General features: G+C 37.8%; 1 protein-coding gene across 1 annotated transcript in view; it reads left to right on the forward strand.

Moving 5' to 3' along the window:
* Positions 1-16,070, forward strand: part of LOC123877190 (Down syndrome cell adhesion molecule-like protein 1 homolog) — a 230,167-nt gene that overhangs the window by 202,788 nt on the left and 11,309 nt on the right. The window contains exons 2-4 of the mRNA XM_045923703.1: positions 9,944-10,158; positions 11,413-11,548; positions 14,327-14,460. Of these exons, the coding sequence (XP_045779659.1) occupies positions 9,944-10,158; positions 11,413-11,548; positions 14,327-14,460 (485 nt within the window). The remainder of the gene's footprint in view (positions 1-9,943; positions 10,159-11,412; positions 11,549-14,326; positions 14,461-16,070) is intronic.

Genomic DNA, 16,070 nt, shown 5'->3' on the forward strand with positions numbered 1-16,070 from the left:
AGGATCACTTTGTTGTCTGTCTGTCTGTCCGTCTGTCCGTCTTTCCGTCGTGTCTGTCAAGAAAACCTATAGAGTACTTCCCGTTGACCTAGAATCATGAAATTTGCGTTTTATAGCACAAGTAAAGGAATAAATCCAAAAACCGTGAATTTGTGGTTCCAATCCAATCCATCAGCCTGTAAGCGTCCACTGCTGGATATAGGCCTTTCCAAGAGCGCGCCAGCAAACACCAGTTTGTGATTACTTCTTTAAAAAAAAAATTAAAATGTGTTTAAATTTTCCAAATAAGATAACTAAACCAAGTGGGGTATCATATGAAAGGGCTTTTCTTGTACATTCTAAAACAGATTTTTATTTATTTTTATGCATGATAGTTTTTGATTTATCATGCAAAATGTTGATAAAATACCCGAGCACGGAACCCTCGGTGCGCGAGTCCAACTCGCACTTGGCCGGTTTTTACTTTTTAGTGTGTGTGGTTACTGAAGTCGGTTTTTAACCCCCGACCCAAAAAGAGGGGTGTTATAAGTTTGACGTGTGTATCTGTGTATCTGTGTGTCTGTGTATCTGTGTATCTGTGTATCTGTCTGTGGCATCGTAGCGCCTAAACGAATGAACCGATTTTAATTTAGTTTTTTTTGTTTGAAAGGTGGCTTGATCGAGAGTGTTCTTAGCTATAATCTAAAAAAATTGGTTCAGCCGTTTAAGAGTTATCAGCTCTTTTCTAGTTTTCTTGTAGAAAAGAAGGTTAGATAACCGTTAGGTTCATAATATTATGTCAATAGACAAATGTCAAGCTGTCAAGATGGACGTTGCCTAAATACATAATTATTTATTTGAAAATGATGTTTTGGAAAACTCAGATACTTTGGATCGTCGGGGGTGTTATAAATTTTTAATTTACACTTGTCTTTACTTTTTTTATAATATAATATTATATTACGTAGCGATAATAATGGTCGAAAAACAGTTTATTAATTGCAAAGGTGGAAAAGTATTTGGTATGGTATAAGAATAAAACTGCTATACTAAAATTTCCTGTCGAGGAATTGAAAGAAATAAACTTATTGCGTAAGACAGCCAAAATGCACGCAATTCTAGCCTCAAAAGCATGTTACAATAAAGTTTATAATGGCACAAAGCAGATCAGCACGCTTGTAGTCGTCAAACCAAACGAAGGCCTTTGTTGGGGCGCTACGGAAATGAACCTCGGAGCTGAGAAGTTCGCGCTGAAGTTGAAAAACTGGTCGAGTGCGAGTCAGACTCGCGCACCGAGGGTTCCGTAGTGGGGTATTTTTTCCGTCATTTTGCCCGATAACTCAAAAACTATTATGCTTATGCATAAAAATAAATAAAAATCTGTGTTAGTATGTACAGGTAAAGCCCTTTCATATGATACCCCACTTGGTATAATACTATAAATATTGAACCACATTTTTTTTGTGATGTAACCACAAATTCACGGTTACTTGATTTTTTCCTTTACTTGTGTTATAAGACCTACCTACTTACCTGGCAAATTTCATGATTCTAGGTCAACGGGAAGTACCCTATAGGTTTTCTTGACAGACGCGACAGACGGACAGACAGACAGACAACGAAGTGATCCTATACAGGTTCTTTTTTTCCTTTTGAGGTACGGAACCCTGAAAGCACCAAAAGGATAATGAAAATGTTAAGATTCAAGGAAGCTGCAATCCGGCCCCCGACTTTACGGAGATTGTATAAGTTTTCAAAAAAGAGGCTTTTTACTATCTCTGCATGTTTTTTTTACATCACTATCCATATTATAAACGTGAAAGTGTGTTTGTTTGTTAGTTTATTGGTTTGTAAGTTTGTCCCTTAATCAAGTCGCATCGGAGCAATACGGATCGACGTGATTTTTTGCATGTTTATAGTAAAAGACCTGGAGAGTGACAGGCTAGTTTTTATCCCGGAAAATCCATTTGATACAGAGATAGTTTACATCCCGAACATGGATGCAGGCTACTTTCCATCCCGGATAATCAGTTGCCACTAGAGATAGGCCGTAAAACGCTAGCAGAAGAACAGACTCCCTTTCGCATATTAGGTAAACGATAGATATGAGGAAACCAATAGACTGTCAAACAAACATAATAGCTATACTTTTGGTGGCAGTCGGGTATAAAACCCTTAGGTTTAAGTATCAAATAAAATTAGTTCCTTGTCATCACAAACCAAATAGGTATTCATCCCATCAAATTTACATTTCCCGACCAAATCAATCACATTACAATAGAAACCTTATTATAAAGCTTATCTTAATGCAATAAGGTTTATATTGGCTTGTGTAAATCCGGGTGTGTGTTAAGGGGGTGTGCATACTCCGGGAAAGCAAGGGACAATTTACCCGCGGTCATCTGGCTGGTATTAAATCCTTTGTAAGACGTTGTAGCTTGTTGGATCATGCTAATGCGACAATGCTGCGGTATTATCATATAGATGACATTTTGTACTGTACTACAAGATGCAGCGTGTAACCGGAACGCTATCAAAAACTTAGCGTTTATTATTATACAAACACAATCCAATGCCAATAACCATTTGCCTTATCTTGTAGTTTTAGTGATTTATTTTTCAAACCCGCATTGTATAGCGTGCAAAACTTTGATTACTTCCACATAACTTTGTCATTAAAGAACTTTTTTTACACAATGTTTAAAATAGTAATTTTACTTTATACGCAGTCTATAACAAGATAAAATTCGTCTTAATAAACGTTGCAATACTATTATAGTAAAATTGTTACTATTGTATAGTAAAGCGACGGCGATTGGTAAGTATATTTTAATGTTGTAGTTATATTATATTTATGATCTCGAAATTTTCTCCACTCTCATTTGACACCCCACTCGATACGATAATAAAAAAAATTTTTTTAGATCCTCAATTTTTGGATGCAACATCCGCCATATTGATCTATGTGACTCGGGTTATAATAACAAATCGATTGACACTTCATTCATCAAAATCAGCTCAGTAGTTTAGGCGCCAAGGTGGAACACACATAAATACAAACCTACATACATACATAGGTACATAGACTGCCAAAATCATAACTCTTCCTTTTGGCTTTGCCGTTTCGTAGTCGGGTATAAATTGGACAAAATTATTGACTGAAAATTCATAAAATGGATTTACACACCCTTACAAAAGCCCTTTAACCGATAAATCTCCATATATTTGTACAATAGAAGTAAACACACTATGTACCCATGTTAACCTTCAATACCCTGTCTCGGAAACAACAGGGTACAAGCCACCAGGTGTCCCTCTCGGGCACTGATCATCCCGGCCCGTTATTTGGGAACGAGAAGGGATCGCTATTCAATTGGTACATTGATTGTGAAACATATACTACGGTAACTTGATCACGGAAGTATTATTGCAGGTGATTTCTCATAATAATTCACTATCGGGTATCACCTTTAAGATAATAGTCTACTCTTTCCCGGCTTCACTACATAGGAATCTTTGAAAATCGGTGAAGGGCTAGAATTTCCAAAAAATCCGAAATGCGTATTACGAAATACTTCTTTACTTTTGACCGAACATAATACTATATCAAATGATGGACTTTCATACATTTCGTCAAAACGACACTCGGAATTTGCCAAAATCCTTTCTTAGTGAATGCCTAGCTCATAAAAGGACTCTACTGTCAAAATTTGAAGTTTCTTGCTAGTAGTTTAGGCTGTGCGTTCCACATACCTAGTTTGCGACAGGTCGAGATGGCAATCGGGGTATGAGGCGGGGAGCCGCACACCTGTGCTATCCCGCACAGTCAGTCAATCAGCCAGGATAAGTCTCTTTACACAGAAGAAGATTGAAACTACTTTCGACTCTACTTTTAAAAGAGAAGCTGTTTCTCTTCTGTAATTAAATTAAATCGTTTATTTATTCAGTCGTTATTAAGAACACAGTCGGAAAGCCACAATATTTCTAGAACATTAAGCTCGCTAACAACTGAAATGGTTTGGGCAAACTACAAATAATAATAGTTAAGTGTTCTCAGTTGACATCTTAGTCGGCTTGCGGCGGCGCCTGCCCGAGACGAGAGGAACTGAATATTCAGAGGTATTTTGTACCTCCTTGCTATTTACTGCTACAAAACCAACTTCCTTTCTGGTGCAGTCCGATTCTATCTATCCAAATTTTTCTACAACTTCCAATTCTGTATCTTTTCGGGCCACATGGCTGTAACAAGTGTAAATTAAAAATTTATAACACCCCCGACAAGTGAAGGTTACAGTAATTAGAAAAGAGCTGATTACTTTCAAACGGCTGAACCGATTTTCTTGTATTATAGCTCTAAGAACACTCTCGATCAACCCTTTCAAACAAAAAAAACTTTTTTTTTTTTTTAAATTATATAGACTAGCGCTTGGCTGAATTCAGACCTGCTAGCAAGTAATGATGTAACCTAAGATGGAGCGCGCTTGCCTAGAAGTTGCCTATTTACTCTTAACTAAATTAAAATCGGTTCATTGGTTTAGGAATTACGATGCTATAGACAGATACACAGATACACACGTTAAACTAATAACACCCCTCTTTTTGAGTCGGGGGTTAAAAACTAATTCATCACTTCTTTTTAAAGAAGCGCACAAACTTTTGGGGTTTTTACGTCAAAGGAACCGTTTCACCGATCCGGGTTAGTGATCACATTACATTACTATCGGTCATCCGCACTGGGCAACGTGGCAGACTATGCCTTGTGCCTACTCCCGTTTCATTATGAGAGGAAATCCATACTCAAGAGAAGCTGGTAATTGAATGATCATGATGATGATGAGTGATTAGTCTGGCTTCGAAATGTTAAACAACTCTTAACTTGTATCGGAGTAAAAAAAAATTCTCTTCAACAAATTATGTGACAATGCGATTGTGGCTCTATGCATTCCCAGAAAAGAAAGTTTTCAACACGACTTCACGTATAAAATGCAAACTTAACCATCTAGTTCGGAAAGCACATCATACTGAGGAGAACTAGCAAGAACAAACATAGACATCAGTGATTATACTCTTTGATAGACATTATTATATCTGATTTGATAGACATTATTATATCTGTCTCGAATATGCAACCGTGCAAGAATGGGACAACAGCACAGGCGCGATCGGAGACCGAACCTGTGCCGAACGCGTGCGCCTCGAGTCGAGTAGCCGAGACGACGTCGTTGGAGGTGGACACGAATAGCCGACAGGGTAGACTACAACGCTCAATGGCGGATGTCGTACGCGCAAGTACGGATTGCAACCAAATAGTAGGCGATTTAGGTGGAGATTGGATCACAGTTCAGAGAAAAAAGCCCTTAGTGAGAAGTAGGTTTGTTAGGGAGGTAGGGAATGCAAGTCAGGATTTAAAATTCAAATCTGCGCCGAACTTAGTGCCATTGTATATATCTAACGTCTGTAAACAAACCGTCGAGAGTGATATTATAGAGTACATTAGAAACAAGACGAGTGAAACAGTAGTATTAGAGAAAATTAGCTGCAAGAGAGAGAGGGATTATAACTCGTATAAGTTGACTGTACCGAGAAATAAATTACATGTCTTCATGAATAGTAATATCTGGCCAGAAGGTATCTGTTTTAGGCGGTATGTATTGTTTAAGAATACAGGTAGGCAGCAACGCTCTGAATCGAGTAATAACAAATAATCCCTCGCTCTAGTAAAGTAATATTAAAAGTAGCTACTCGTATACCTTTATAGTTTAGTGAGGTTAGATTAGATTTTACAATGGACAAAAAAGTGTGTAAGATGGTTAGTTTTAATTGTAAGTCGCTAAAACGGTCGATAGGTGGTGTAAGGGATTTATGTTCGTATGCGGATGTCGTAGCCATACAGGAGACCTGGCTTCTACAGTATGATCTGCCGTTACTAGGTACGGTTCACAAGGATTTTGACTATACGGGGAAGTCTGCAGTAGATTTATCTGACGGTTTGACTGGGAGGCCCCACGGTGGAGTGGCCATCTTGTGGAAAAAAGGTATTTTCAAGTCGGTGACAGTAATAAACTGTGATAGCGTAAGAATAAGTGCTATTAAGGCTGTGTTGTCAAATAACAGAAGTATAATTATTTTTAGTATTTATATGCCAACAGATAAGAATGAAAATTTAGTGGAATTTACCGACTGCTTAAGTCAAATTAAGGCAGTAATCGAAAATAATGAGGTTGAATGTATCTATATGTTAGGTGACTTTAATTCCCACCCCCACCAGCCATTCTGGAGCGAGCTTTGCGACTTTTGTAAGGAACAGTCATGGTTATGTGCGGATGTAGAAAAGCTGGGCGTGAACTCAAATACATTTACCTACATAAGTGATATAAATGGTAGTTTAAGATGGTTGGACCACTGTATAGTAACGCGGTCAGCCTGGCAGACTGTTTTGAATGTTAGCGTACGTCATGATACCTATTGGTCGGACCACTTACCGCTCTTAGTAGAGTGTGATCTAAGTTTAATCGTGCCAGAAATATATTCTGGAGATGACTTACATAATAAAATCACATGGGGTCATAGATCAGAAGAGCAGATTAAGAGGTATTACGACTATTGTAACAGTAAGCTTAGAACTATTTGTTTCCCTGAGATTTTTGTGTCGTGTGGAGGTAAAATGTGTACGGATCTTAAACACAGACAAGGGTTAGAAAATATGTACAAAGAAATAGTGAAAGTACTGTCTGATGCCGCGACTGAAACTTACAGGGGTAATAAGTGTTGCAAAAAGGGTCCGATAGTTGGATGGAACAAGTACATACGGGTCGCGCACTGTGAGGCTCGGTCGAAGTATCAAACGTGGTTGTCATATAACAAACCGGGGTCTGGAAGAATTTGGGACGAGATGTGTGACAGCCGTAAAATATTTAGAAGTCGATTAAGGTGGTGTCAAAACCATCAGGACCAAATAAAAATGGATATAATTGCTTCACACAGATCGGCTAAAGATTTCTCCAAATTCTGGAAGTCGACAAACAATTTGAACGTTCGACCGAGCCTTCCAGTCAGTGTCGCGGGTTGTAGCACGCAGAAGGAAATAGCCAATATGTTTAGGGATCACTTTAGGGTATCATCGCCGCTGGGGCCTTCGACTCGAATGTGCGATGCTCGGATAAATCGTGACCAGGAGTTACTGCGTTTTTCTACCAAGCAAGTGTCAGAGGTAATTCAAAAAATGACACGAGAAAAGTCGCCTGGGCACGATAGTCTGAGCATTGAGCATTTGAAGTACGCAGGTTTTCACCTTCCCAGGGTACTAGCAATGTTCTATTCACTCTGCGTGAGTCACTCGTATTTACCGGGTGATATGATGAGGACTATAGTGATCCCTATTGCGAAAAATAAAACTGGTGATCTTTCTGATAAGTCCAACTATAGGCCCATTTCGCTAGCTACCATTACAGCCAAGATTTTGGACAGTCTGCTTGACAGAAAGCTGAGTGAAACGCTCGATTTCCACGATGCTCAGTTCGGCTTTCGAGCTGGATTATCGACTGAGACCGCGATACTAAGCTTAAAAGAGACTGTATTATATTATACAAGCAGAAAAACACCTGTGTACGCCTGTTTCCTTGATCTTTCCAAAGCTTTTGATTTAGTTTCTTATGATATACTTTGGAGAAAGATGGAGGAAGCAGGTGTGCAACAGGAGTTGCTGAGTGTTATGCATTTTTGGTATGCTAATCAGATAAATAATGTCAGGTGGGGGAGGGAGCTCTCTGATTCATACAGGTTGGAGTGCGGGGTGAGGCAGGGGGGGTTGACCTCGCCGAAGCTCTTCAACCTGTATGTTAACGGACTAATCGAGGAGCTCAGCAGCAAGCCAGTAGGTTGTTGGATAGACGGCATTTGCGTGAATAACTTAAGCTATGCTGATGACATGGTGTTGTTGGGTCCCTCGGCTGGTTCGATCAGGGAGTTACTTCTAACCTGCCAGGAATATGCTGCCAGACATGGTCTGATATACAACGTGACCAAAAGTCAATACATGGTATTTAAGGCCCCTCGTAAACAGGTGACTTACGAGTACGAACCAAAAATTACATTGAACGGAGCTACACTCATACGTGTGCAACAATTTAAATACTTGGGTCACTATGTTTCGGAGGACCTTAAAGATCATGTCGACATCGAGAGAGAGAGAAGGGCCTTGGCAGTTAAATGTAATATGTTGGCCCGCAGGTTCGCCCGATGTAGTAAAGAGACAAAAATCACGCTTTTCAAGGCATACTGCCAAAACTTCTACTCGGGAAGCTTGTGGGTCAACTTTTCAAAAAAGGCCATAGACACCCTAAGGGTGCAGTATAATAATGGTTTTAGGATGCTGTTGGGCTTGCCGCGGTTCTGTTCAGCCTCAGGCATGTTCGCAGACGAGCGGACTGATGACTTCTTTGCAATAATGCGGAAGAAGTCAGCATCACTGCTGAAAAGATTGCGCTCAGGTTCCAACAGCATCCTGAACATGTTTGCGAGCAAGATGGACTCACCAATGCTTAAACACATTGTTAAAGTGTTGGTGAGGCCACCTTTGTAAATATTTCTGTCTGTCGCCACAAATATAGTTTAAGGTACTAACATTAGGTTTTTAAGTGTCTGTATACTAACAAATTGAGCCATAGTAGCTTTAAATAAAGAGATTATTATTATTATTATTTTTATTTATATTATTATTTATTTTATTTATTTATTATGATTTATTTGATTATGATTATGATTATTATTATTATTATTATACATACCGTCCTTACTGTGTGGTACTACCTTTAAAATATTTTGGACTTTCTTTAGTATTCCAACGTCTAGAAAAAATACTGAAATAACGTTAATTCCAAAGTCAAACATACCCAGCCACATTACGAATTCTTCGCAAAATAGCCTGAGAGAAACTATCGTCCACGAGGACTTCTTGCGTGAAATTGTTAAAATAACAAACAATTTGTCTTCATCCCTCGGGAGGTATAAAAAAGTTTTACACCACTGAGCCAAAAAACATCCGTAAAATTATCTACTAAAGGTTCTTCCAAACTAAAATCCTTTGCAAGTTTTGCTCTGGAAGGATAGTTGAGATATTATAAGACATCAATCTTTGATAGTTGGCAAAATAAATAAAACTAAAGATTTGAAGTAAGTCGTGGGAAATATGTTTCTTTATTTTTTAACCCACGACCCAAAAGAGGGGTGTTATAAATTTGACGTGTGTATCTTTGTACCTGTGTATCTGTCTGTGGCATCGTAGCTCCTAAGCTAATGAATCAATTTTAATTTAGTTTTTTTTTGTTTGAAAGGTGGATTGATCCAGAGTGTTCTTAGCTATAATCGAAGAAAATCGGTTCAGCCGTTTGAAAGTTTCAGCTCTTTTCTAGTTTACTTATAGAGGTTTTTGTGTCGGGGGTTTTTTAAATCTTAAGTTATCTAGAAACAAATCATTATTATAGGTACACAGTAATGGAATAGTTACCTTGATTTCTATACTACTGCGTAGACTCGTGGATTCAAAATTACATTACAAATTAATTGTGAATTTATTAATAGCTATTACAATATGTTGTATGAGAATTATGAAGACGAGCAAAAAAAATAGAGTTATATTAGCTGAACCACCTCAACTTTGCTTAGGTGGAGCTTTTGAGAGTTTTTCCTTAGTGGAAATTTTGCAGAAAGAATTTTAATTGCTATACGCAACTGTTTATTTAAACCATACCTGCGTTATTATATATGGGCAGTCATTTTTTTTTTCATACGTAAATAATATTGTCATCAAAACCTCAAAGAGAAGATAAATCAAACTTTCGAAAATATCATAGGTGTTTTGTGCCAACCTTTGATTACCAAAATAATTTGCTTTTTCTACTTTTTTTACTGTCCTTTAATTTTTTTTTGAATTTCGATAGATATAAATCAAGCCCTCTTGTTGCAGGTGGAGTGTGGTCCCTCCGCAACCTGTCCATCTCCGTCCCTCGCGCGGTCCTCTCGGGAGAGGGCCAGTCGGCCGTGCTCCGGTGCTCGTACGACCTGGAGGGAGCCGCGCTGTACTCCATCCGCTGGTACCGCGCCGAGACCGAGTTCTACAGATACGTGCCGAGGGAAATGCCGCCGACCATGGTGTTTCCTTTACCCGGCGCTTCGGTTGACGTAAGTCATATGAACACTAACCAGTCCATTATCATATCAAACAACTAGAAGATGCCCGCGGCTTCGCCCGCGTGGATTTCGGTTTTTTAAAATCCCGTAGGAACTCTTCGATTTTCCGGGATAAAAAGTAGCCTATGTGCTAATCCAGGATATTATCTATCTCCATTCCAAATTTTAGCCAAATCCATTCAGTAGTTATTGCGTTAAAGAGTAACAAACATACACACACACACACACACACACACATACAAACTTTCGCCTTTATAATATTAAGTGTGATCGCTGGCCCACTACTGAGCACGGGTCACCTCCTCCACGCTGGCAGAGGATGAATTGGTAGATTTTACACACCTTTGAAAGAACCACCATTATGGAGAACTCTCAAGCATGCAGGTTTTCTCACGATATTTTCCTTGCAACTTGTTTGATGTCGTCTGTCCTGTCTGTCCGTCTGTCCGCCTGTCGTGTCTGTCAAGAAAACCTATAGGGTACTTCCCATTAAGGTAGGTCTTATAGCACAAGTAAAGGAAAAAAAACCGAAAAACGTGAATTTGTAGTTACATCACAAAAAATATAAATGTGTTTCAATTTTCAAAGTAAGATAACTGTACCAAGTAGGGTACCATTTTATGGAAGGAAATATCACTTTACCTTTACATTCAAAAATAGATTTTTTTATGCATAATAATTTTTGATTTATCGTGCAAAATGTTGAATACCCGAGTATGGAACCCTCAGAGCGCGAGTCTGACTCGCACTTGGCCGGTTTTTGTATGTACATACTCGAATAATAGTTTTCCTTTGCTAATCTATACATCTATACATATAATAAAATTGTAGAAAAGTGGTGTCTGTACAGTGGGGTTGTTATTATATCGATGCCGAACCCGAAATTGTAATTAATTTTTTTTTTTTGTTTGTTTGTCTGTGTGTTTGAGCACGCTAATATCAGAAACGGCTTATTCGATTTAGATACGGTTTTCATTAATATATTGTAGTAAGCTTCACTTAACATTTAGTGTTTATTTCATGTCAATCGGTTCATAAATAAAAAAGTTTAAGTAAATTGTAATCAATTTAAAGAATCACGGCGAACATTTTTAACGTACAGAGTACGTACGTACTACACGCCTCGCGCCTGAGCGTCCGTGGCTATATAAAGCGCGAAAAGTCACTATTCCACGCGAACGAAGTCGCGGGCACAGCTAGTAAATAATAATTTAAGTTAGTTATGTATTGGTAATGTTTGAACAGCTCGCTCAGTCGGATCACCAGCAAGTGAGGATAGTGAACTTGAATCGTCGCCTCAGCGGAGACTATCAGTGCGAGGTGTCTGCGGATGCGCCTCTCTTCCACACTGACATCCGATCAGCACCCCTTACTGTTGTTGGTAAGCCGATTTTTCTTACCAACATACCTAACTTTATAACCCCCGACCAAAAAAGAGGGGTGTTATAAGTTTGACGTGTGTATCTGTGTGTCTGTGGCATCGTAGCTCCTAAACTAATGAATCGATTTTAATTTAGTTTTTTTTGTTTGAAAGGCGGCTTGATCGAGAGTGTTCTTAGCTATAATCCAAGAAAATCGGTTCAGCCGTTTGAAAGTTATCAGCTCTTTTCTAGTTATTACTGTAACCTTCACTTGTCGGGGGTGTTATAAATTTTTAATTAATTAAAATAAATAATAATTTATTTCAGACCAAGAAGTCCGTATACAAAGTTCGTGTGTAATTAACAATAATTCCTTATAATTATGTAAGTAATGTTAGTACAAAATAAATAAATAAAGTAGCCTACCGTGGAAACTTTAGTTCCCCGGTGGCCGGGGACTAATTATTTATTGATCAATTATTGTAATATGGAAACCAACCAAATGAAAACTATTCATGTAAGAAAAGGTGTAAGAACTTTTAAAAATTGGTAGGTATAATTTATATTAAATAATTATAGTTTGAATCAGGCAAATAATTATTTCACTTTACAAAAGTTAAAATGAATAGCGAGGTTCAGCGCTATAGAATAATAAAGTCCGTCGCTGACCGACGCGCTAACTAGCAATTAGGGACCTCAACAAAATTAAACTTTGAATTTTTCTTCAAACTTCAAGCGTCTATACAGACGGACCACACCATATCTGCACCACAGTTACAAACGTGTTGCTACTTTGCTAGGCAGTGGTTGTCATGACATGTCAGTGATAAAATGAGTAGATGGGTCACCAGATGTAATGACGTTACATAAACATTTTCAACGCCAGAAAAATAATTTTACTAGCTACTGAAGAATTTGTTATATTGCCTCTTAATAACCTTATAATATTGTGGTTTTGTCTGCATAAAACATGTAAAAGCTGGTGCTCGACAACACGATTCAATCGCAAATCAATTTGCCGAACAATTTGTTAAATACCATAAATATAACGTATAATCTAACGGAATTGAGTACAAATTACGAACGTGATGTGGTCAATGTGTGCAACCTACATGAGTAGTTACCCAACTATGTGAATAATGTGGTCAATATGGGCAGGGATATGGCCCATATTGACCACTCATTCGCAACAGCCTTTGAACGCAACCGCGAATTGCGATAGGAGTGTAAATATAGTAGCTATATTATATAAAATAATGTAGCTAATTTCGTATAATTTGTGACCAGTAATATTTTTGTCGCTGTGCTGCAGTTGTGGTTGTGGCACGTCTAAGAGCACCTTCACTCAACAATTGTCGAATCACTAGCGACTTCAAAATGCTGACTAGCTTTCAGGAAACGTGGTTGAATTTTCTTGAATATCTTCCAAAAAATAAACATTTGTGTGCAAATTCACCTTTAATAGTAAAGCGAACTTATTTTCAGAGGTTTATGAAATTCTTTAAAATTTTTCATTTTGACGCAACTATTTAAATTCAGCGACCTACTAAAATTTGTTATGATTTTGGCGTTTAAACTGCATCGTTAAACTGATTTGTGGGACGGCTTTGGTAGTATCGTTTTCAAAAGCTTTACACAAATTCAGACCAGAGGGCTTAAATCATTATGATTTTGTCAGCCACAGTGTGCCGGTCATTTGCTGGCACTGCCTCATTTAAAAAAGCAAACGAGCAGGCTGGTCTTCTGATGTTAAGTGATTACCGCTGCCCATGAACATTTGTAGTACCGCCAATCCTAATTTCATTTGACTTTTAGCTAAAGTACAGTTCCAGCAAGAATATCATCCAATCTAATCCATCAACCTGTTTGCGTCCACTGTTGGACATAGACATTTTCAAGAGCCACCAATCACAGTTCTGTTTTTCTCGTCACCTCTTCCCGCCACCTCCTTCATTCAGATCATCGGTCCAAGTTGTTTTCTTTCGAAAACTTTTTTGATAAACCTCATAATTTACATTCATATTACTTTTTTTCATATTCATATTTTTACTTTGCTTACTATTGTATGCTGTCCCTCAATATTTCTATTTCGCTACCTAATTTCCAATTCATATTAGTTATTCTCTTTGAACTGTTTGATATTCTAATATTTCTTTGTAGAGTCTGATCGCTTAATAGATTTTATTTTTATTTGTAATTGTAAAACGCAAACTCAATTAAAAACATTAAAGCGAATGGGTTCTTTCAGAAAGCAAGATTTTCTGAGAATGCTTTATAAATTATTCAACAGAAGTAATTCCCATTTGGCTTTGCGATGAAACAACTCGACTATTAAAATAAAATGGGTTTTAATTATCCTTAAAGATTAGCCGACGCTTTTACTGTTCTTGTAAACGAATTAAAACATTATTGAAGCTTTACATTTAACAAAATATACTTACTTAAATTTATTTTAGCTATCAGATTTTGCTTTGATACAAGCATATTAAATGTACCTAATAAAAACCAAGATTTACGAAAAATAGGAGTTGAAATAAAGAGAATTCTTTGGCTTCTGCCGATTTAATACCATAAAAATCACATACCATGCATATCAATTAGACATAAATCAAGTGGTGCCAAAATGGATCCAAAACGTAAACGCGTGCTGTACCTACTATAAATCCTGTATTAAAGAAGTTACAGAAAATATTCCGCAGTCCTAACAGTATTTACTCCAGACAACGGGAATGTGTTATTTAATTTCGTTTCCTTTCATTTCATTTCACTTCAATATAACATATTTGTATTGTTTGCAGACCCACCGTTTCGAGCACCCCGCCTGTCCGTGTCCCAGCGGAGCTACGCGCGCGGAGACGCCATCCGCGCCAACTGTTCGGTCGACGAAGCCTATCCTGCGCCTAACATTACGTGGATACTGGATGACCATAAGGCAAGCACTATGATGATAAAGCTATAACCACATTTGCGCGGCATGAACGCGATGCAGGAGCGTCCATGAGCAAATCTATACGTGCGCACCTATATTGTGTAGTCGCGTAGGTGTAGGTACATAGCGCCTATCACACAAGATTACTATCATACAAGATTATGTACTTTTAAATTTTTTTAAACTTACATGGTGGTAATTTTGACTTTTTTTGTTTTATCTACACGTTCTATACACGTTCTATGAAAATTTTAACTCTCCACCTAGTTCAAGAGATAGGTACAGCCCGCAGACAGACAGACAGACGGCAGCACAGGCTACGCCGGGGTCCATAATAGGGTGGCATTGGCGGTTGGCACCCTTCGGGTACGGACCCCTGAAAACAGTAATGCCGCCATCTGCTAAGGTAACAGGTTACTATTTGCGATTTTCTTTAAAAGCTAGATATTTTACATCAATCAGTTCTGTCAGCCATGGGTGAGATTCATCAGAGAATCATGAGATTTATGAAATAGAGACATTTTTCATACAAATACAACTACTAAAATTTTCGAAATTCGTTGCCATTTAAAAATCTCTCTAAACCAACCGTTTATTCATAATCCCAACTCGTTTCCTCGCGCGCGCTCGCGACCATCTAAATAGATTTCATTCGGGAACACTAATGTACAAGCTAAAGAGATCCCTTTCTCAGCTCTGTCATGTCTCGGAGGATACAAACTGTATGAACGATACCTACTGCTCTCTTTTTCTTGATTTTATTTTTAAACTTAAGGTTCTCAAGTTTAATATGACTCATTTCACAACTTTTATAAAATTGTGAAATTTACAGAATCTGACAAAAATAAATAACATTTTAGATGATTTAAATCATTGTCGACTTCTTTGTCGGTGTTAAAATTACGACGTACAGAGGTATTCATATTATTATAAAATATGAAAATGTCTGTATTTTACTTTAACCATTCAATAAAATCATGTAGGCACAGATATCGATGGAATTTTGAAGATAATATATTGACACAGAATTGATACATTTTATTCTCAATAATAATACTAATCAGATTTCCCACGGTTTAAAAAATTACGCACACTAAGCATCACACTTAATTATAAAGGCGAAAGTTTGTGTGTATGTTTGTTACATCCTTCACGCAAAAGTCCTCGATGGATTTAGCTTTAAATTTGGAATGAAGATAGATTATACCCTGAATTAGCATATAGGCTACTTTTTATCCCGGAAAATCAAAGAGTTCCCGCGGGATTTTTAAATAACCTACATCCACGCAAACGAAGTAGCGGGCATTAGCTAGTAATAAATAATATCAAGGGAAACGGCTAGTTTCCAATATAAGCATCTTGGAGCAAAAGTTACAAGGAAATATAAAGGATGTACCTAAGAACGTCCGTAGCAGGTGAAATCCCAAGGGGTGTCAAAAGTCCACACACATTCATGTTCTGGATTCCTTTATACAGCTTTTACAATATGTTGCAATAAACTTGCTCTAGATTGCTATGTAGACAGGCAGTTGCAAAGAATTATTTAGTACTAGCTGATGCCCGCGACTTCGTTCGCGTGGATATAGGTTTAGGTTTTTTAAAAATCCCGAACG

This window comes from Maniola jurtina, chromosome 23, assembly GCF_905333055.1.
Source record: "Maniola jurtina chromosome 23, ilManJurt1.1, whole genome shotgun sequence".
Classification (NCBI taxonomy): domain Eukaryota; kingdom Metazoa; phylum Arthropoda; class Insecta; order Lepidoptera; family Nymphalidae; genus Maniola; species Maniola jurtina.